Genomic DNA, 25,120 nt, shown 5'->3' on the forward strand with positions numbered 1-25,120 from the left:
TTGCTCGTGATTAACCCTTGTTGAAATGCATTTGTCAAAATCTAGAGTCTTTGATAGAGATATATCATATAAATATTTTAAGATAACCTCTCTCCTACAGAAAATATGTTGTACAGACTTCTAACCATGCTGAGGTTTGCAACACAGATTAGCTCCTCAAAGAAATTCTCTACCATTATTATAGATGTTTTGAAACTACCTGCCAATGTTATACTGGAAACAGAGAGAAATGTCATCAGATGTTCTACCTGCTAATATTTTAAATAATGGACATCTCAGATGACAATCCTGTTCCTTCATTTCAACAAAACCACTTTCTGTATAACAGGTGGCCCTACTTTTGCTGGGAGATTATCACTGAAGATGCTCATCTTTACTATAAACATTCCAGTCTCAGTGTCAGCTTCTACTTCCACTGTAAAGTAGGGGAACAATTATTGTTCTGAATGAAAAAAACCTTAATATAATGAATAAATATGATAAATTTCAGACAAAGAGTTGTAATTGTTTTTCTTAACTACAAGGACGTTTATTCCAAGATAAAAGTGAAGTTTGCTGCAAGGCACCTATAGGCATTTAGTTCATAATGAACTGACATTTTCAAGTATATGGATGTTTTAAAGGAGACATTAATGATTTCTTAGCAAAATGGTTTTGAAAGAAGGTAACTGGAAAAAAAATTTAAAATTTACAATGGATTTAGCTAAGCAGCTCTAGAATCTGTAGCTTTACCTATATATACTGTGTGCTGCTTATGTTCATAGTCTTTTATAGCTACTACTCCACAAAAGCTGCAGAAATGTTCTTTGAGAATTTAGAAAAAATCACCTGAAAAAAGATGTAATTTGAACTGAAAATTCCTAACTTCTGCTGTCTATAATAAAATCTTCATTCTAAGTGCCTACAACCACATCATTATCCAAAGTGTGAACCCTGATACCATCTAGTACAGAAACTGCTTTCTTCTTTTAAGCTTCTTTAATGTGCAGCATGATCCACTATGCGAAGAAATACTTCAAGACAGCCAATCCGTTCTTGGCAGTCCCAACAAAACAACAATCTAACAGATTTATTCAAATACAATTTAAGTGCACTTCTGGCAGATAAACAATGAAATTCTCTCCTTCTTTTGGGGACTTAGGGTTTGTGTAGAAAAACATAACGCTATCTAAATTCCATGTATAGTCTGGTAATGTTCTCTATCAGTTGAATTTAAGATCATCGTGTCCCTCTGGTCTGGAACATATTATTTTCTACACAAGTAGGCTTGTCAATCTAACTAAACTGACAGCACTCCGAAGCGTGTCCCTGCACATACATACACACACACCAAAAAAAAAATAAAATAGGAAGACAGAGGAGGCAGCTGACAAGTCTACATTCATTTAAGTTGTCAGTTCTGAGTTGTTTCTAAGCTCTCACCAGGAACTCCAGTATCACCTGAAGAACATGAGGTAAAGTATTGACATGACTAACACAGTCAGGAGTCAGGCACCAGTAAGACATCCTTGCTCTCTTCATCTTAGCACAGGGTCAGCAAGAAAACCAAATGCTTTTCCTGTCAAAGACACTTTTCATGTATTTTTCAGTCTCATAACATATGGACCTAATAGCATTTACAAGAGGTTCCATTCGTCTGTGGAATCCAACAGATGAACAACATTGTTCCCTCCAACCCACATCAACAGCTTTTTGGGGGTTTGTTGTTCTTTCAGTCCAAGGAAGAAAAGCAATGTTTTCTCAACAATGTCAAGAAATTTTAGGTAAACAAACCACTACAAATGCCTGAGGGATGAGAGTTAGAGTTTATTGTGCCAGCACAAGTCATAAATGGTGTGACATGTTTTCAGAGAAGGTGACATTGTCCCCAGCTGTGGGATTTTCTTGACAAAAAGGTGAAGGTGCTCTATTACTCAATTTTGTTTTACTTCCAAAGAGAACAATCCATCTCTGCAAAAGACTGATTATTTGACCTCTATTTAATTAAGAGCAGTCAATTCTAATATAGCTTTAATTTCACAGTGACCTTCTTTGACATTGCAAAGAGAAGAAACTTTGTGCTATGGAACAGAAGCAAACTCCGTATTTCCTACAAATCCTTTAATCCATAACTCATTAGCTTTCTGCTTCTCTGTCTGAATGGAACTATAGAGAGTGCATATCTGCAAGGAATTTTACTACAGTATACACCCTAGGAAAGAAAAAAAAAGAAGACAACAGCCAACATATTCTCTTTGGTCTGCTTGCCAAGTCTGTTCCATAGCTGGAAACCACAGATGCAGAATTCTGACGTTACAACTTCTCCCACATACCTTTCATGAATTTGTCTGTGTAGGTTTTTCCCAAAGGGCTTTAGTTCTTCAAACATTTTGGAACCTGTGTCCATACCAAGACATGCATTTGCAATACATTAAACACCCCCATCCTTTCACTGAGAAAGTGTGAGCTGCATTTTGAGCTCCAGTAAATTATACTTTTCATCACAAATATTCTGTATGGTTTGATCCAAACCATCCCTGGAAAGCTTGTCCTCGGTGAAAGGAGAAAAACATTCCCATGAAAAATTATTTCCTTCTAGAACATACATGGGAACTCTCCAGCACACAAAATTACAGTAAAGAAGGACGAAAGGCAAGAATGCAGGAGACCATTTTAGCAGATTTTTTAAAAAAAGACTGAAGTCTAACTTGCACTTTTTATATCTGCCAAAAACAAGCTGGAAAATCTGCATTGTCCATCACTAAAGACCTTAACATTTTCTTTGCTGTATAATTCCTAATTTCTGAAATTTATTGAAAAGTTTTACAAGTACTGGGTGGGTGGATATTTTCACTCACTTTCCAAAACACCCAGGAGGAAAACAAACTATACCCCAAAATCAGTACGTTAAGACTATTATAGATTTACAAATATGGAACCCATGGAAAAAATGAGTATGTAAATAACATTTTCAAAGTGAAAACAGAGAAAGAATCAGAAGGAAAATCTGTAATGTCTAACTCCAGCGTCTTGCTCTTTGCTGAACAACTCTCCCTCAACTGCCACGAATACAACAAGGCTGGACAAACCTTTTTCTCCTGCTTGAGCTTCCCAAAGGATTCCATACCTCTTTCAATCACCTGGGTGAAGATAAACTGGTGTATGAATCGGTCACTCTTAGACTGAACCAGTCACTCTTTTGTGCACAAACACAGATTTTTCAGGAAGAGATATATGTGACAACCCTACTACCTTAATTACATGTAAAACTAAGGGTTAACACTGCCAAAACTTTATACACACTATACAGGAAACTATACACACTACCAGGAAACCTTTACTCCCTCTTTTCTTCTGAATAAACGTATAAAAGAAATCATACAGCCAACTTTCTTCTATAAGAGGTCTCAGAATAAATGTAATACAAAAAAATTACAAAAATGATCAGAATTATTTTCTAAAATAGTGTCTAAAAAACCCAGATGTTCATAAGTTTTGTATCTATAATTTGAAGATTTTCATTCTAAAGTTTTATGAAAAAGCTGCCCAGAAGAATAACTGCCTACTGAACAGACACAGATATTAACTAATAACAGAAATTTCTTTCATGCAACATTTTTAACCTATCCAGGAGTACTCTCCAAAAGTGCATGTAAGGAATCGGTGTCAAAGTCAGAGTATTCTTAAATATAAATAATAAATTTCTATTAGTCTAATTTGTATTCTCATGAGCTAAATAGTTTTTAGAAAGCTGCTATTATTTTTGCACTTCAAAACTGGAGCCACTCCGATGATTTTTTTCAGCTGGATTAGAAAATACAGCTACACTCTGTTTAATAATTAAGATTTTCATCTGATTCCACCTACTGGTAGGAAAATTGTTTTCTGTAGCCTTGATAGGAACATAAACAAGAAAAAAGCTTTGCCTACAATGTTATTCAAGTAATACAGAGTAAAAGGGACAATTGTTTTTTTAAACACGGAATCTAAATCTAAAAGGTCCTAGTAAAGAGTTGAAGGAGTGACATTCAATTGTTTTAAAATTAACAGGCTGTATTGAGGCTTGACTAACTTTAAAGCCTAAACTTGTTTGAAATAAATAACATTGAAGACTGAAAAAAAATTCATTTTAAATTGTTCTTCTATATAATCTATTATATTTAGTGTTTGTAATGTTTTTTACATGAAAAAATGTTTCTTGTCATCATTTTGCCAAGAGCAACGTTTTACCAGACACAGATTTTTAAATGTTTTTAAACACATATATGAACACAAAGGACATTTTAATCAACAACACAAAGCAAATGGAATAGATCTTTTATATTAAGATAACTTGTTCAAAATAAAACTTCTTTTTATTTATATAAACATAAGTGTCATGGCATAAGACTATCCAAGAGAAAATATCATCTCTGTTCAAGCCATATAAGCACAAAAAGCCAGGAAGGCTGGCTCCATGATGGGCAAATTCACCTCAGGAAAAGATTATTTTGTCTGGTTTGTAGAAGAAATTCAGCAAAACACTAAAAGCAAACCTTAACCATTTTCTGAGGATTCTCAAGCTGGTAAGGCGATGGGTATCTCAGAAAACTAAGGTTTGATATATACATCATAGACCTAATTGTCCTAAATAAAACGGGATCTAGGCCAACTGACCTACGTGATATCACGAAGCCTGTGAGAAGACCTGACCCTCCTACGTGGTCCCACAGGACAGAAGAAGACCGGCCTCTCTAACTGCACTCTCGAGCTGGAAGAGTGGAGGAAGGCTTCACCACAAATCGCCTAAAGGAATCCTTGAATACCCCTGAAATATCATAAAAACACTCTCCCCAGCAATCATTAGGAAAATATACCTATACATGTGCACTTTATTTTTTTTTTAATGACATCTTTTTGGGCGCCTCCTTTGGCTGACCATCATTTAACCAGGATGGGAAGAACACCTTTATTTTTTTAATTTTTAAAGATGATAGAAGTCATTCAGAATTTCAGGGGGAGAAAACAGCAGCATGTGGAAAATGCTTACAAGTTTATGGGAAAGGATTTTTTCAAGTTTCGACACCAGTGTTTGTTGAACCTTTTGAAGTGCTGTGGCCTTTCTGAGGGTAAATAATCATACAAAACATTTTAGACACAGTAAGACTCATAGCACAAACCAGAGAATTTACTCCAAATATAGCATACATATGTTTCTGCAAGAGTGCAGACCATGTGAAGTATAAGCCTGTCAACATTTTAGCAGTGTTCTACTGAGTATGTGTTTCCTGACCAGTGAAACAGTTAAAAGGGGGGGGCAAGACTATAAATACTCTTTCTTCACTAAATATTCAACACAAAAAAGTGCCAAAGCAGCTTAGTTCAGAAAGAAGCCCTTATATACCACAGTGCAAACAACATTTCAGCTCTAATTTTTGCAAATAAGCTGAACACTTGTTCTACTGTACTTTTAAACATTATTTATCTTTGAATGCTGAGAAATAATTCAGTTACAAGGACAATAAAAACTCCATGAAGTTTGGAGTCACATTTAGTAAGTCTGTTGAGTCTCCTCTAAGCAAGTTTACCGTCAAGAAGAATCTTTAAAAATATTTCTAAAGTAGTCCGTTACTTCCAGTAATAAAACACTCCATGAATGCTTCCATGTACAATTATATCTCCCTCTTGTGCACCATGACTGAACTAATAAACCTCCAGACACCTGATCTAGTGTGAATTAGGGAAATCAGGAGCATGTGGAAGCAATAACATTACTTGTTTTTTCCACTGTATTGTATTTCAGCTCTTTCCTTGCCTTTTCATTAGCTAGTGGAACAATGATATAACATGGTGGTGACAATTCCATTTCACACATGCATTGATTACAAGGTACTTGAATATTCTGTTCCTTTTCAGGCTCTAAGCACAAACTTGCTTTTATTAGATCAAATCTGTAGTAAATCACAGTATGAAAGACATTATGAAGTACTTTCATTATTTTCTAATATACTAATAGTAATTTTCAGAAAAGTTAATTTTAGATATTTTTAATTGCAGATATTTGGTCAGTTGGAAGAAAAATCAAGGGAGCTGTACTATCAGTCTTCCAGTAGATACCAGGATGTTACATTCCTTCATATCCATAAAAGAGCAAAGAATAAAAACTATTCATCAACATAACAGAACAGAAATTCTCTACCAACCAACATCAACTGCTCCACTTGTTATCCCATACTATGTCTATTCCATAAACCATCCTGAGATGTGTATCATGAAGTCATGCCCCCATGTAGCATTTTGTGCAAAGAGAAATACTGGATAGTGGCCATGCTCTTTACTGTATCTGCCTAATCTAGGCTTTTTAAATAGTCAAGTCACCTCTGCATTCATACCAACGAGCAATCCAACAGTTTTAGAAGCACTGCTTCCTGCAGAAAATGGCATTTAATGAAAATGTGCTCCAAATAGGTGGAAAAATGGAATTGTGACCTGCAGGCAAAGGCAGCTGAATGATGCTGTAGGACATGGGTGTATGGGCTGAGAAAGGCTGCCCCAGCCCCACTTGCTCTGTCAGTGCAGACACAGAAACAGCCAATCTGTCTGGCAAACACCTTATAATCTGCAATAAGCCAGAGCCTAGAGAAAGGTCTGTCAAGTATGATCTTTGACTAGTTGGTACACAATTTTAAACACTTAGAATTAATATTTGAAGTGGGGGAAAATGGTTTCATTACCATTTGGGCTTTGGAGTTTTTCTTCCAAGCATCCAGTTGGCTAATCAAACACCAGCACCAAGTTTGGAATTCCATTTTGCCTCAAATTCAGTTTTCAGGGTTTCTTTCCCCTTTACTTCTGACTGAAGAAATACCCACCAATGCCAATTAAAAGTGATAATGCAGCAGAGAAAATATATCAAGATTTGCAGTAAAACTGTATGAATTATTCTATCCACCAGATGGCATATAACTCACATTTTACTTCAAATATAGTACAATTTCAATGACAGGTGCAAAGATCAGATTTTTCCTATTTATTTTTCTCCTAATGTACAAATTTTAATTTTATTTTAGTATTCACAGAGTTTCAACAAATGAAAATACGTGTTCTGTAACCATGATATGGAAAAATGATTTCCACATATAAAATACACCCAGTCCATCTATGAGCTGTTTTGAAACCTTAGCAAGGAGATGCTTACACAGTTCTCTTGGGAAAGTTACACCTGTAAAAGTATCCCTGCAGAGATCTGGGTCAGTATAAATATAGTATAAGGATTCTTATCTAATGAAGCCTTATTGTCAAAAGGACTGCAGAAAGACAAATATTTTATCATCATGGGTATCATACCACATTCTCACAGTTACTCCTGATTATATACATATGTGCATGTATATATACACATCCAAACCAGGTCTAAGTGGAAATCAGTGATGACAGTGATGCAGCAGCCCTGTCAATACTTTCAAAGAGTGTTCCAGTGAAACTTAGGCCCAAATTTTCAAACTGGACTCCTAAAAATCAAACCTGTAAATCCCTAAGACTTCTATCTGTTGCTGGTCTGATTATGAGGAACATAGGGCATTCAGCATCTTGAAAATCATGGCAGTTTTACCAGCAGACTAATTAGGAAATTTCTATGTCTAATTTAAACACCCTATTTTGGATGCAATATTTTCTGAAATGCACCAAAGTGTGAAGTCTAACTTCAGAAAAGTATAATGAGAATTACTGTAAAAACAAAGCTTTCTCAGATCATCTCCATCTTGTTTTTGGGACTCAACTCTGACAAATAGTTCAAACTTTCATGCTTTCCTTGGCTGATGTCAGCCAGACCAATTGCATCTGTCCATGGTATTAGGCTAAGTTAAAAGCACTGGGTTGGACAACATGACAACAGCTGGCTGGAGAGGAGCTACTTGCAATAATTAGCAAAATGCAAATAGTCTTTGAACCAAGGATGTACAAAAGCTAATGGTCCTAGAGCCATTTGATCCAAGCAAATCCTATGACCAAACTTGATTCAGGCAGGACACATAAAATATAATTTCTTTTATGCCCTTCATTCTTACCTAAGTCTTATGTCAATAAATGTAGGGGATCAACTGCTGGACTACATGCTAATGGACATACTAATAAGGAGATCCTCTAACTATTGATCATATAGAAGAGAAAATCAGGTGAAGTATGTTAATAAGCACTTCTGTCCTGTGCTAGAGAAAAAAACTGGTACCAGTGACTTGCCTAGAGTGCTTGCTTGCATAAAGAAGTTAAAAATTAGAGAAGTAAAAAAATTAAAACTGCAGAATGCTCAGAGGCAAGACTGCTGTCTTTCAAAAACAGTGTGGTTTCAAATTTCCAGTTAGCATTTTGTCAATGCTTAATCAATTTTATGAATGTTTCTTAATGAAGAAAAATCACAATGAGGCAAATATCTAGAAGAAAATATAGTATGGTTTTCCACCATACAAAATAATGAATAATCTATTCTAGAAAAACATGCCCCAAACACTTTGTTATCCTACAATGGTAATCTTGACAGATCATCAAGAACTTTTCTCCCCAATCTTAATGGGTATTCAAGACTTCAATATCTTAACATCTTGGCCTAACAACATGGCAAGGTTTTTATAAAAATATCTGTAAACCTTGAAACTGGTTTTACAGTCCTGCAGACATGCTGTGCTATTGAGCCCCCTGTTCACCTAGCAGCTGCTCCAGGTCTCTGGTACAGCTGTGGGACTCCCTCCCAAGCAGCTGGAACTGACACAGGCACAAAGAGAAGCTCTATGATGTGGTTCAGGACAAGCCTAAGAGATAAGGGATGCTAATAGGCTGCTCTCCAAACATGAAAACAACCTATGGTCTAGACTGTCTTTATGGAGCCCAATGTGGTATTTATCAACAGAACATAAAGAAAATAATGTCATCTCAGTCAAAAACTTCAAAATTTGATCCAACGAAGTCATGGACTCAGTCATGGGTTTCCAAGCTGTGCTGCACATACTATTAATGACACACAAATGTCAGCTAAGCAACCAAAAACCTTCTCTCGTATGAGCACAAGTACTGCTGGTACCGTGGCAATAGTAATATATGAGCAAGGAAAGTTGGGAGCCCTGCTCCTTGTCTCTCGGAGAAAGGTGGAAGTCTGCAAGTCTCTGAAAGCACAGAGACTCAAACTAGCAGCAGCAGTGTTAAATATTTTGATATTCCTCATATTAGTCTTCTAAGAAACTTTGTTATTCTAAGCTTTCCAAAATTATGTGCCATTCTATTTCATTATTTAATTTCATTCGTTGACCAGGTAAGAATTTAAAACCAATTTTTATCAAACTTGAGATACTAAATCTTCTTGAAGATCTGTCTTTTTTAAACTAACAACCATTTTTTAAAAAGCGGGTCAGTTTGTCAAATATTTTCCATAGCAGAAATGTTGTTGAGAAAAAAACCCTATAAAATATCATCTAATTAAAAATCCAAGAAGGTAGTAAAACTGCCCAACTACTGAGCCTTGCCACACATGCTTGGCCGTGTAACATCAAGCTTTGCCAAAATGTCTCAATTCAAATGATTTAAAAATCAAAGGATGACTAGTAATCTCTCTCCAAATTCTATTAATTTTCTTTATATTTCTACTTGAAAGTACAAACTCTGTACATAACTATCATGACAGCTTTAGCACTGGTTTACATATGTCTTAGTTCCACAAAACAACAGCAAATCTCTTAGTTCTGGTTAGGTTTCAAAACAAGATTTTGTCGGTTTTTGCTCTCTACATTTTTCAAGTCCCAAAACTCAAAGGACGCTTTGTCAACTATCTCTTTTATTTTCCTTCCAAGTTTTTCATAGAACACTGGCTCCTTTTCATTAGTTCTTTCAGTTAACTACCTTTCATATCCCATTACCAAGTTCGCCCACTACTGTTAAATCAATTTCCATGTCTTTTACTTTAAAAAAAGGGGTTTTAAAGTTTTTGTTCTCTTAGATCCACTGAGTCACAACCACATACCAATGGGTATGTCCTGTGAATCTGCTTTCATCTTGACTGTTGTTTTCCTTGTGGTTTTTTGCAGACTGGTGGAATTTAAATTCAGCAAGGATTAGGGGAATCTGGTCATCACTGCCTAATATAAATATTAATTAGCAAATACTTATTATTTCCTGATGAGTACAGTAGAAAAAAACCCCTTACAACTATGCTCTATCATAGTTGGATTTAACCTTGTCCAAAAATACCAGCTCTTTAGGAAAGGGAATTGCAGTCCTGAAGTGTAACAGTACAACCATTTGCATATCAATCACCCAATGTAAAGTTTGAATGCTGTTTACCAAACCTCACATGAAAAAAAAATCCCTAAAAATAATATGGAAAACAAGAGGACAAAACAAAATTTTAAACTGACATAAAATAGCTAAATATGGGACAGATGCCACATGGGAATTTGAGCTCCACAAAGCTGGACTTATATAAGTAGGAATGCCCATTAAGACCACGCAATTTCATGAAGAAGGAATTTCAGCCTTAAGTACTGGACTTGGCTGAATGTAGATTGTGAATATTACAAAAAAGTGCTATCTAATAGTAGAGAACTAAAGAAAAGTATGTTGGGAAATTCTTGCCCTCTATAAAGAAAATTAAGAATAAAGGAGACTCCATCAAGACCACCAGGGTGGGGAATAGTAAGCATGTTGAATGTAAGCTCAAGAATGGCACTAGAAGATAAGATCAGAAAACCATTCGATAGGCTTGCTGTAAAAACAGCAAAGCTAGTTAGGAGGAGCTATAAATAACTAGAATTTTCAAGGGAGAGAGGAAAATGCTTCCCCTTCCTATCACTGAATTTAATGAGAAGTCCCATGGAGACTTCCAAGGTCAGGAAGCCGTGAAAGAGAGAGCAGACCTTGTAGTCAGCCACCAAAAAGAACCCTAGGGAGAAGGAGCCTGGAAAAGCCATAGAGAAATGAAGAGAGTGCAAACTGCAGCGGTGAAACTTTTTCAAATGGCAAGAGCTGGAGTATATCCTGACATAAATACTGTTAAGGCTGGCATGTGTAAAAGACTGCAGAGCCCTTAAAACAGGAATGGAATAAGGCCTACAAATGGGTAAATAAAATAGTTGAGGTACATTGCCCAAGGAAGCAAATGCATGCCCTGAGGTTCTGGAGCTGAGGCCTTCAGTACAGACCCAGCTCTTCCTCTGCTACTCACTGCTAAGAAACTCAGTGACTCAACAGTAAAGAATATTTAAAGATCTCAATCCAGGGGACTGACCATGGGAGAAGACACGCTACCAACTGTCTCTGTGTGCTTTTCTATCATGCCAGAGGGTGCAGACTAAATAAAATCTGCCTACTCAGCTTTCCGGGGAGGACTAAAACAGCACAAGGGACAGGTGCAGCTGGATGCCACAGAACAGCCTGCTATTCTAGAGCAAAACAAATCTGGGGCAACAGGTGATCCTTCTACAATCCTACACAGAAATTACTTCAAATCTGAAGACAGGGAGCAATATTTTCATTATTATCTATCTAAACACCTTTTGGGTTAGTAACTAAGTCATTCAAAGGTCCTGAAGAAAGACGTCTGAAGGAAGGACAAAACACAGCTGCTCTCTATGTGGATATGGAGTCAGTTCACCATGAACAAAACAGAAACAAAGTGTACTAACAAGCCAGCTCTAATAGGCAGCCAATATACCAACTATTCCATGTCTTCCCTGATACACCAGCCCTGCTTTATTCTGAAAATATATATCATACTCAGTTTTAAAATTCCAAAGTTATTTGTATGATTACAAAAATGAACCTGTTATCTATCCAAAGCAGTCCAAAACCTGGGGGTAGCAGAACAGGACAAATATGATGTATTGGTCTGGTAATTATGTAGATGATATAACAGATAAATCAAAATATCCTCATGCAAACACAAAAACTTGGAACTGCCTGAAAATTCCATCACGCACACCCAAATTCTCCACACAAAGCTTTGCCCTGGTATTTCCGATGGTAATTCTGGTAATTCTTCTGTATCAAGTGAGTTCCTGGTGTAGCAAAAGCCCTGTAGTATATGAAACACCTAGGTATAGCAAACAGTACTTCATCTCTTGAATTTCAGCATAACCTCATGCTTGTAATGGTGTCCAACATATTTGTTGTACTCTTCCATCATTTTATAAAGGTAATTTAATTCTGAAACAAACCATTGATTCATTTATCTCCTCAGCAGCTGAACCACTGGGAGGAAAAACAGGAAACAGCTGTTCCATCACACAAAACCAATGTGTGATGAGAAATTTATTCAAAACTAGAAAAAATATGACTCAAAAGAGATCATCATTTACAAAGGCTGGATTTGCAGTTTTTACAAACCAATTGCAAAGAATCACTGTGCAAGCTAAATTAGATATGCAATGATTCACAAATGCCCACTGATGAAAGAACTTTGTTGCTCAAATGCATTTAAACTATAATAGATGTCCATCCACAATCTGTTGGTTAAGAAAAACAATAAAAAAGAAACAAACCCCTCTATTTCTGTACTTACAGAAAATAAGAAAATTAATACACTGCTGTAAAATATGGTTCATGTTATACTTCATGCTTATAGATAACCTCTGTCTTTTCCGCAGCCCCAACCCTGTTGAGTGACTTGGTGTGAATAGACCAAAAATTCCTTTATGCTGACAGTAAATCACTACATCTCAATGAAATGGTCACATAGCAAAAGGTTTTGCACTCTTGTATTTCCCCTTGACTGCATTTTAAGTAAGATAAGTTTCAAAAGGACGTGTAGGTAACCCAAAATACAAGTTACTTTCCAGAAAGGGAAATATTCTGAATGCTCATGAAATACCCTGTTTTCCCTTGAAAATGCATACATTGACATACACAAGCCACCAATGCAATCCCAAGATTGCAAACAACAGACAGGAAGTCCAATGTTACAGCTCCCATGACAACAGCAGTGTGCTTACATGAAGTCAAAAAATCTCACATATGCAAGGGTCAGAACTATAATGGCCTCAAGCATGCTGCAGGATGCTCTAAATCTGCAAAGTGACTTGAGGATTTAAATCAGGAGATGGAGGACAGTTTGCTCTATGGAGTATTTTTCTTGATTCAACACAAAATCACATTTAGAAAAATTCTCCAGGACTTGGATACATTCTTATGTTTTTGCTGAAAGACAAACTATCCGGAATTATCATTCAGATTTTTATTCAGCCTAGAAGTAGTTCATAGTTGATTGGTTATATACATTTTTATTAAAAACTTGGTTTTTTCTTTGCTTTTATGCTTGTAACTACAAAGTTCCCTAACATTAATATTAGTAACTGGTAGGTAAATTTGAAGGTGGGTTTCCACCCCCTCCCCTTCACTGGAAACTTAGAGGATATGTCTCTTCTGCAGACTACAGTGCAGCACACAGCTACTGAGCTTGCTGAGGATAAAAGGAAATCTAGCCACAGCATATGGAGAGTGTTTGGGAGAAGTTTATCTTCAAACTCTGAGTGAGCTCACTAACAACTAACTGCCTCTAAGTCTAGAGAACAGATGAGATCATCACTTGTTTGTAAAACAGCTAGGAAGGACACAGATTCGAGTCCAGAAGCAGGGCTTCCAAGCACTGTGATAACATGACCAGTATAAAACAGCATAAACAACTGATGGGGACTGAGGGAACTTTTATTTATTAAGTTAATGATCCTACCTGAGTTATATTACAATGCATTACATATATTTATATAGGGAATATTTTTAGTATAAAACTGTAGTGTTTTAAAAGTGCTTAATCTAAGCTTGTCTGTCATCTTGGCACACGTCTGTCTCTTAAAACATCTGACATAAAACTATGGTTTCACATGAATCCAATAGCTTCATTCTGCACATGCTTCTTTTTCTCCCTCCAAGTAACATTATCCCAATAGGAGATTTTAAAAGATTACAGTATGACCAGGATTTCACCCATTCTCTAATACTTGAAGGGAATTCCTAAACACTCTAAGAACCATGACTGCTGTAACATGAAACTAGAGCAGCTAATAATACCTCCTTTGTTTTGGCCACTATTTACTAATGAAGGCTTGTATCCATTCTGATTGCTTGAAAACAATATTTACAGTGTTGAGAGACTAGCATGAAAATAACCAGTACATAACAATCACTTTTAATCACCTTAAAAGAAGATTACATTATTTTACTGTGGATTCAAAGTCCAAATGGTAGCAACACTCAATAGGAATTACACTTACTGGAAAAGCTAAGAGGAAGAAAAAACCCTACATTCATGAGAGTTCCTTAGAATATTCAGAGTCCTGCAACAAGTGCAGGTGCTGATTTCAAGACAAAAATAAACTTTTTCATTGCTTTTGTATGCTTCTGTGCTATCACAGCAACCTCCTCTGTAGGTCTCCATCTTCCAGTATTTTCTATACTAAAAGCAAGTCTTCAATCTCAGTTCAAAAATTAATGTATCTGGTTACAGTTGAAAATATTAAACAAAATTTTATTTTCACACAATTTGCAGGACAATAGAAACACTGTTTGAAACATGTGTTTTACAGGTAAATAATAGTGTCTAACTATATCATTGTCTAGTGAAATTATTAGGACAACAAAAATTAAAAAAAAGAAAGAAAATTAAAAAGTGGCTACAAATGCCAGGGCTGTTTGTTTCCAGCACTGCCCCTCTTGCAGCATTCCTGATGAAGGCTGTGTGCTGTCACACTGCCCTGAGTCACCCTGGTTCATTAGCTCTGACTCGTGTGGGGGCACCCTCAGAGCCCCCTGGCACTTGGTAGCCAAGTGGACATACTTGGACAGTGCTTAATAGCTGTATTATGTTCAATCTTTATTTTGACTTTTAGGTTGCCACTAATCCATATTTTCAAGAAAATTTCACGACCAGAGGGCTCATAACTGTACATTATCCAATCACTTTTCACATACAGAAGAACCAAATAGCCTCATTTCTCATGGAGGATGGCTTAGATATTGTGGCAAGTAAAATTTTCCAGTAGACATTTTTCCTCTAAGTTGTTCTTGAAATATCATACTGGTAAGGTATATGCCTACCAATTACTGTCAAGCCAAGCTTATTTAATTTTAGAAATTTTTTTTAAATATTCTGAAAGATTGTAGAAAAGCAAGATAAATTAAAATGTATATGAAATCTCATAAATTCAGATTTTAGTTATTCACTCACCAAGAGAGTCATGTTTATATGGCACAGTTTTTATTAACTTACACCAGAGTAAACAACCCAGCTTTTCAACAGTTCATACAGGTAATGGAGATAACTTAGTTTCAACTGAGAAAGAATTTAGAAAAGTGTCCAACTCTAACACTCTAAAATGAACCCTTTAATGTGCTGCAGAGAGATTTTCTAAACCAGACCTTCATGCTGCTTTACAGTTAATGAACAGTCACTAGAAGGAAAGTCAGAAAATGTGGAAAAACTGAAAGCATAATATAATGCTCTTGCCAAGACTCCCACACTATTGGCTTTAAATACCTAAGTGTGGTCACAGCTAAAACTTATTGTTCATAATTTGGCCCAATGTTGTTAAAGGTATAAGGCAACTGTAAAATAATACAAAATATTAAGCAATTTAGCTCAAACCCTATCACATTATGGTAGCAATATGACTTCTACAGACAGAGGGTAAGTTTTCTGGTTTTAAAGCTAGCATGTAAAGCTGGAGTAACTCAACCCAAAGCAAATACAAGTATAGACCTTCATTTTTAAAAGTTCAATTTATTTTTACAGTACTTACTGAAGGGAAAACATAATTTCATGCCTATTTGGCTCTTCTCCTGCTTCCCTGATTTTTTTCCAAATAGTCAATTCTGCTCATTAACTTTTTTCTTTAAACAAAGAAATGAGAAATACTGGGTCCGGGTAGAATAAAAACCTGTTTGTCCTTACCTACCAACTACTTTACCATAAGTAAATACACCTTTATGTCTAAAATGCACAATGGCATTTTAACAGGCAAAATACTCAGGCACAGTCAGATAAAAAAATTATTGTTAGAGTGGAGAAACACTCCAACCACTTGCAGATTATTTGCTTTATGTCATTATTTCCTGTAAATTCCTTTCAGCATGCTAGACTAGAAATTTTATTTCAAAATGGAAAGCTGAAAAATCTCAAATCTGCCTGTGGCCCACACCACAGAATCACAAATCAGCCTTTTTTGTTAAATACAAGTACAAGTACAACATAAATGTTAGCCTGAAGAGCAATGTTATATTTCAGGTATGCAGGGAAAACTGTGAAGGGAGAGTAAAAGTCCGTCTAAAGAATTCTATCTTTCAAAATATGTAGCAAGAAGTAAAAAAACTGTGGGAAAAGCACGTAATTCTAACAGAAATATGGTATGACAGCAAACCCAGACCTGAAATTCCTACAGAAACAATTAAAAACAACTCAGAAGTGAAAGTCAGTAATAATTTAATTTTTTTAAACTACTTTGTGGGTTGTGAATCTCAGAGAGTTTGGCACAATAACTTTACTAATAAGACTCGTGTCCAGGTAATTTCATGTGGACACTCCACAAGCCCTCTGTCTAATAACTCAGATCAGTCATGTGACTGAAACACAGCACATAAACAGGCACTCTATGCTGCTTATTCATACTAACACAAATGCTTTCAAGTTTTTCTTTCACTTCTTAAGAATCAATATGGGCCTCTTCATTATATAAATTATGTTTTGAATACATTGGAAAAGTGTATCTTCCAAAATACTACTAGATATAAAAGAGGGTTACACTCTTCATTCTGATAAATATTGACAATTAAAGGTTACAATTAACTCAACACCTGAGAAAAACAACCAAAAAATGTTCTTACATACACACAGCATTACTAACCCTTCCTTTCTTCATGTGTTAACATTTGCAGGAACAAGCTCCTGCATTTGGTTAATGCAACTGTTGTTGAAATAGCCTAAGCAGATATTATTTCCATGACTGATAGTGAAATACTCAATCTATCTGTATTTTCAGAAATGCCACAAAAGCATGCACTGACTAGAATTGCTGATACAGCTCTGGAAGGGAGTAGGACAGCAGAGGGAGGGAACTGAGATCTCTCTACCGGTTCAAAATTAAAATCAATATTTATATTAATTATAAAATGTTTACTGTAATTAAGAATCTATTAAGAATTAAAAATTAATTATAAACAACAATTAAAATACTATATATTAAACAGAAAACAACTCATGTCTAGTTCTATTTTTTAAAAAATATTATCCAAGATGACTATTTTAGATTCCACATTAATAAAAATTTTAAAATATAGATTTTTATAAAATGTCTACAAAAAATAAACATTTTTTACCTCCAAATCTTTTTTTTCCCCTGAAATTTTTCTTAACAGACACCACCAACTGATTATAGCTCAACTTTATGGAAATAAAGAAATCTTAACACACAACTCCTTACATTAGCCATGCATATCACAAATCTTTGCATGACATTCATTTAACACAGGAGTCATAGAAATACCATGGACACTACAGGGGAAAAGACCAAAAACCTGATGCTAACAAATGCTGAACTACTATACCAAATCATTGCATGAATTATGAAAAACTCCCACAAGGTAAATCTATTATAGAATCACTATTCTCCATGGGAACAGACATGGAGCAATTAATATTTTCTTTAATTGTCGCCTAATTAGTCATTGGCATTTTAGTAACTTAGCAACTATGAAGAATGTCAGGTATATTAGAGTGCTAACTTCCATCTGAGCAGAGTTGAGTAAGGCAGCAGAGTTCTTGCTTCTTAAAGCTCAAACTACTGGCACCAGGAATGTAATGACACAGCAGAGATAGTACTGACGCCTACAAAATAAGCTTAACTAAAGAATTTAGCTATTATGCACTGCAACTATGTTGTTGCAGCTGCCATCTGCAGATCTTGAGGTCACTTGCATAGCTTGAGAGAATCACTCTGTGAAAGTCTAGAGAGCTGCCCAGATTTCTTACCTTAGTCAATGGTGGACAGGTTCACTTTTGTCACATTACTTTACCACCACGGCAAAACCACCATCATATCAGCTAAAAACAAAGCGGACTTCAGCTCTGTGAACCTTACATCTCACAGATCCCAGAAACTCTGACTCTGGGAATCAGCCAGATTGCTAAGACAGTGCAGCTGGTATCAGGTGTCCAAGCAGTGGATACCTGTTCAAGCAAAGCCAACACCAGAGCCTGCACTCTCATGATCTCTTGTATGGCAAACTCTTTGCACTTGTGACTCCTTTAATATGTACTAATGTGAGGGGTCTGCACTGTTCCAACACAGACAAGCAGATGTCTCCTAAACAGATACAACAGCCACATTACACACATCCATCTGATAAGGGGAAATGGTGCACTGAATTTAGCTACAAAAACTAAGTGCAAAATTAGAAAAAATATTCAAGATAAAGTCTTATGTCAATAAATGTAGAGGATCAACTGCTGGACCACATGCTAATGGACATACTAATAAGGAGATTCTCTAACTATTGATCATGTAGAAGAGAAAATTGGGTAAAGTAATAAGCACTTCTCTCCTGTGCTAGAGAAAACTGGTACCATACAAAACATACATTAAATCCAGAGGAGTCTAAATCTGCATATGAAATACCTCTCAACAGTAATAATATGCTACATGAAGAAAAATATAACATCGTGTATTTTCAATATAGTGCAAATTCTTAGGCCCACCTCCCTATGTAGAGGAAGAAAAAAGAAGAAAAAAGAAAAAATCACTTAACCAAGCGACAGTTCAGTGACTTTCCTTTATTAGAGCTAGAATTTTTATGTAAGGGATATGCACAAATGAGATCCACATTTTCCTACTTTAAAATATAAAGGTCTCTATTGTTCCATGTTGCACCAGTACTGCTAGGAAAACTTAATTTCTCCAACTTTTTTTTCCTCTTGAAGAACAGAACTACTGTTCACTTAGCTGTTCCAAACAGAATGCATGCTCAAAGGGTGAGATAAGGGGAAAGGAAGAACAAATTACCACATTCATTTACTACTTTTTCCTTCTTCCTTTGATTATTAGCATGAAAGATTCCTACAAATGCCCATAATTCATTCAATTATTTTAACCCAGTGCATACATTCAATAGGCCCATATATTTGTGGCATCCATTAAGTTAATTTCTGTTTGTGTAAATCTATCTATAATGCTAATAATATAAGCCATAACCACATACAAATATTATTACAAAAACAATATTCTATGCTAAAATAACAAGAAAACAGTGCTAAGAGAACTTGATGCATGTTGAACATAAGGAGATTATATACAGAGGCTGATAAGAAGAAAAACAGTTTTAGTGTCCATCTGGATGAAGAAACACTTTGACACATGATCAGAAAAAGTTTAAAACCACGTGTTTCTTTCTGTGCATTGTAGTTATGCAAAGTGCTTTACAGTCCCTGTTTATCTTTTGCTGACTTGGAGACAGAACTTTTTCTATTTAAATAATTATTCAGTGAATAATTATTACTTTTGTTTCTGAGTTCATATAAACAGACTACAAAAAAATCTTAAAATTAAAGCTCTCCCACCCCAAAATGCTTTATGTTCTGTATTATACAGCGGTGGTGGAAAGTGGTTGAACAGGCAAGCATGATAAAACCTAAGGAACTCACGTCAAATTGGCAATGTCCAATAAAAACTTATAAACACATCCTTCAGCTATCTCAGCTACAAAACACTGTCCCATCTCTCCCCCCTAAAATTTGTAATGATACTTAAATGTACCATGCATACAGCATGTTAACTAAACCCACAGAATTATATTCACCCCTTCATAGGACAGTGAACACGCCCTCTTCACTGCATCTGCTCTCCCAGCAAGTTTGTACTTCCATTGACCAGTGTGGTGAATTTCACAAAAATCACCAGTACCACAAAGCTCTGCAACCTGGTAAAAAACCTGACATACACATGTTTATAGAACTCTTCAATTAACTACTTAAATGGAAAAATACTAATTTCTAGAAGGACACAAGTCTATTACAGGAGGGCACAACTGTCATGGAGTCAGTCTTTTCTTCCCTTATCACTGACAAAATTTCATATTCGTTTGTTCAATTTTACCATAGGATTCGGTGATCTTACATGAATGTAAATGATAGATGAATATGTAAGTTTTCTTCCATTTCAGTCCTACTGGAAGTTGTTGAAGACTCTGAGCAATAACTGCTAGAAATTTCTTCGAGAAGAAGAGATTTCCATTTAGTCAGGACCAATTTATAAGCATAGCTTTTATGACAACACACTCTTTTACCTTGATTATTTTTCCCCTTCCTCATGGTTATTCATACATTTTAACAGAGGAAAACTACAACTCCTTTTTTTGCTAAGCTCAGTAATCAGTGGTCAAAATCTTTTATAGATTACATCAACAACTATTTAATTTCCACCAGGGCAGAAAATCTTTTATTACTTAAAATAATTAAGAACGTGCTTAAAATCTTAAAATATTAAGAATGTGCTATGTAATTTCTATAATAATAATTTATACATTCATGATTTCATTCTAAACTTAGTATTCATTGTGTTATGTAACTTAAGGGAACACAAACCAGGGCAGTATCACCACATTAATGTACATTATTCAAGTATTACTTGTTTTATTATCGTAAAAGAGGTGTAAAAGAAATAGAAATATCTTCAACTTGGGGGAATACTATGCTTTCTTTTCATGAGCAACAAATTTTTCACTGCAATCTAATACTCTCATATATAATGCTTTTCTTATATTTATGGAACAACTGTATTATTAGTTTATCCATCAAATGTTTATACATACATATATGCTATATATATCCAATTGTGTAGAATTATAATAAATAATTTTACAGCTATCATATAAATGGAAAAATATAAGCATATATTACATACTTTTTCTGTTTAAAATATAAATATCTATAAAATGCATTTATCTTTTTATCCTGTATATAGGTGTGTTATATTCTTATATGAAAAGAATATTTATCAATAAATAAATTTATACATAAATCTAGGTATAAATATTTACCTACACACATTTTTATACTGATATATATGTATAGACATATACATATATATATATAAATTTTATATACATATATTATAGACATATTTACCACATGGCTATTTTAAACCAAAAGAATTTTAGAGGATGGCAGTACATTTTTCTAAAAAGCAGTGTTCAGCATAAGGTTGTTCAATGTGGGTAAGTGAAATATCCTATTCAGTGTTACTAAGTATTTACTAGTTGAAGCCACTTTTTTAATTGAAAGGTTATCATGTTATCAAAACAAACAAGGAAACAAAACAAAAAAAAAACCAACCAAACAAAAAAACCACTATGAAAAGCTTACCTCATACCATAAGGACTTCTCAGGACAGGAATTAAATTTCCATTTTATTAGAGACTGAATTATAGTTAGCTGTTCTGTTGTAATCCTAGAAAACTTCATGCCACTGTTGTTTCTCCTTTGTTCAACATAATTCCAAGCAACAGTTCCTATGTGCCCTGATGGTAAAGTCCTAAAAATTGCTCTTGTTCCAGTATAAACTGATTTTTTAACCTCTTTATCATTTTTACAGAAACGTCTTATTAAGAGTGTCGAACGTTCCTTTTTGTTTCTAAAAAAATCCTCTTCCAGCTCTTCTTCACAGTTATCACTGCAGTCCTCAAAATGGCTCAGAAAGGGCTTTGAGGGCATCCTTCCAGTAAAGTTATTTCCACAGAAGTTGTGACCTGAGCATGCCACTTTAACCTTTCGTGGTGCTCTTTCCAGACATAAGAACTTATCCCTTAAAGCATCTTCATACAACTGCTGTCCATTTTTATTCTCACAATTATTTGTCAACTGCATTATGCTGCAAGTGCAGGCTGGGGAACCAGTGGTGTTACCATCACCATCACTCATGGGCTGCAAGCAGTCATCCAAAAGGAAGCTGTTGTGTAAACCACACAAAGCCTTTGATATATTCCTTTCACTAGCACAATGTAAGTGAAAAAAGGCCACTTTATCAGGATCACTGCTGTCATTCTTATTTACTGCTGTCTGGCTTCTTAATGAAGGTCCATTCATTTTCAACTGAATTTCAGCAAGCATGGCTCTTTCCAGAGAAACAGGAATTCCAGTTTCCAGGCATGCCTCTTCCCCTGCTAGAGGAGCACAAGATTGATACAACTGGCTGCAGGAGATATTGCTCTTGTAGTTCTTCTGTACAATGTTACAGTTAATGTTAAGAAATTCCACTGAATCAGAGATGGAGCTGTTCCTCTCCCAGAAGTTTTCATTACTCTTGTCGTTAGCCAGTTGTTCTTTAGCCAGAGGGAATATTTTGGGCACTGAGCCCTGAAGACTTTCTTCTTCAAGTCTGTGTAAGTAAGACAGATTGTGTGTGGTTTGCCTTCCTGAACTGGCTGTATGTCTTCTTATAACACTGGTGTCCAAAGCATTTTCAGTATTTTCATCTCCAGCTGACTGGGCAGCTATCACTTTACCCTGTACCACAGAGAGCAGAACAGACGCTGTCATCTCCTCAGAGGTCATCTTGACACAGTCTCTAGTTGCTGGACGTGTGCTGGGGATGGGGGGAGGACCTTCCCCACCAATCCTCATACCATGATTTCAGTGTAATGAAAGCTAAAGAATCAGGGAACACATGATAAAATATATATCGACTGCTTGTTCTTTTTGCACTGATGTTTACAAAAAATTAATTGTTTCTACTGTTGGGCTGCTAGGCTTTCCCAAACTTGGATTACTGGCTTGAGACATTAACATTTTTAAACCAGTTCTTTATTATGACGTAGCCATTCAGCTGGACTGTCTCCACAAGTAATTTTTCTGTCATATATAGCCCACACAATGTTGCCTCAGATTGTAGATGACCAAACACATACTCCATGTCACAGATGCATCTCCCCACAGGGCACCCACAAAGTTGTTTTTCTGTAGAGAAAAAACATATATAGATATATTAAACAGCATCCATGGAACAAAATCCACCATCATAACTACAAACACAAGATAATTGTACTGAAACCTAGAGAATTCCAAAATACACATTTAAATCTGTCTTAAAATTTCACAGAAGAATTTTGGACTGTCATCACTGTCATGTTTTACATATTTAAATAGCTTTCTCCACTTCACTATGGAAGGTGACATGACTGCAGAAAACAAATTAGTCTGAGGTGTAACAATGAAATTGAACACATAAATAAAAAGGGAAAAAAGAAAATGTACTTTCCATATTTTTTCTGACTCGGGATAACCAGGATAAAAAATTCTGAAGAACACAATCAACTTTAAATCTACACTGTCTTTTAAAATAATTCTTTTCATGTTCAGAAGTACAACTACAATTGTTTTGGTGTTATATGGTTTTTGCTTTCCTTAAACTGTATGCTGTTACCATGAAATCATAAAGAAAACATAGTATTTTCACCACAAGTTTATAACTAAAAAAGCATGAAGAGTAAAATCGAAACAGAAATAATCTTCTGACTCCTTTACTTGTATGCCTTAAGCTAAAAAGCTAACCTGCCTTTCAACATTGTCATTAATTCCCAACTACTTTCCTGCAGGCAGCACAGTAGAAATAAATCTTGGAATCAGAAAATATGAGATTACAGACAGCTCAACAAAGGAAACAGAAGACTAAAAGAGACATTCCTAGATAAATCATGGTCAATTAAACAAATGCACTTATACTTCAATTTATCACATTTGCCACTAAAAACATAACATGTATTATTAAAACTATGGAAAATGTAGGCAGTTATATTAAGGTCTACATTTACCAGAACAGTCTAAATTCAATAGGAACAAGCAAAAGAAAAATACTTTAAATTTTAAAAAATAGCAGAAAACTAAGGCAAATGATGAAATCAGTTTCAGCTACACATAATAATTAAATCATCCATAGTGGACAGAATTAGAAATTATGGGGGGCATAAAAAGCAGCAAAGCTCAATGATTTATTTGAAGTGTAAAATCTATTTTGATATTCTTCTCAAGTAGTTATGATTAACAATTTTATTTTAATCCATTTTAGAGTGTCAGGTTTCATTTTTTATTGATTGCTAACCTTCATCCAAAGGCAATCTGGCACAAATCAAAAGGTAAACACAATCATTCGTTCACGGGATATTTGACATCCCATTTTCCCACCCAATTAAATTAATAAGTGTAACTAAATGCATCATATTTGCTAGGGTGGACGGAGGGTCACAAAAAAAAAAAAGAAAAAAAAAATTAAAAGAAGTGACATTTAGCTACAAATCTGTGGCTTAAAAGTTTGCTAGGGCAAGAACAGCACTATTTCTTCATACAATAACTACCACAAGTACATGGAAAAAAATGCAATTTCATACTTCAATAAAGATTTCAATTTTACTGGTTTAACTACAGGGAGAGTCACAAAGGAAAGTGACAGAGAACAAAGAGTCACAAGTTTTACATTCTCCACCCATTACGAAGCGCATGTACATGCCAGATCAGCCAGATCAGAGTCCAGGTGGTAAACTCAGATCCTGTACTAGAGAGATTTAGCACCAGAATGGAAAATAACAGCCCCAGTTCATAGAAAAGTTGTGTAGAAGGAGATAGCAGTAGTTCAATGGAGTGGCAAGCTTGGGTCTTAAGACAGAGTCATATTACCAACACAGCTCACAGAGCACCTTATGACTTACTGGAACAGCTCAGCTGCAGAGCACATACAATGAAAAGGTAACACTCGTTCAATTTTTAAAGTCTACATTCTCTGGTAGTCCCTCTACCTTTAAACGGTACCCTGAAATTTATTTTAATCCACTTTCTTCAACCTCACTTATTTCACTTTAAAAAAAACAAAAAAACCCCACACTACCACCAACATGCACACAAAAAAAGGAAAGCACTTCAGCAATTCTTATTGTATCATTTCCTATCCCTCTTCCCTGTCCTTCCTCTTCAAATACACAGATGACAGCTTACGTAACTTTTTGACACTACACACTTGATGGAGCCCATCTTATTTTTTCTGGCAACCAAGGCCTTTCAGTCCAAACTTACATACAGTGATGCTGATCAAAGGAGAAAGATTTAGGAAGGAGAAGCAGCTGATTTTTTTCTTGATCTCTTTATTTTTTT

At 35.4% G+C, this 25,120-nt stretch overlaps 1 protein-coding gene across 1 annotated transcript in view; it reads right to left on the minus strand.

The window, feature by feature from the left end:
* Positions 1–22,549, minus strand: part of PLCE1 (phospholipase C epsilon 1) — a 116,267-nt gene extending 93,718 nt beyond the window's left edge. Inside the window, exon 1 of the mRNA XM_066554672.1 lies at positions 21,347–22,549. Within this exon, the coding sequence (XP_066410769.1) occupies positions 21,347–22,534 (1,188 nt within the window). The 5' untranslated portion in view covers positions 22,535–22,549. The remainder of the gene's footprint in view (positions 1–21,346) is intronic.
* Positions 22,550–25,120: the final 2,571 nt, after the last annotated feature.

This window comes from Molothrus aeneus, chromosome 8 (genome assembly GCF_037042795.1).
Source record: "Molothrus aeneus isolate 106 chromosome 8, BPBGC_Maene_1.0, whole genome shotgun sequence".
NCBI lineage: Eukaryota > Metazoa > Chordata > Aves > Passeriformes > Icteridae > Molothrus > Molothrus aeneus.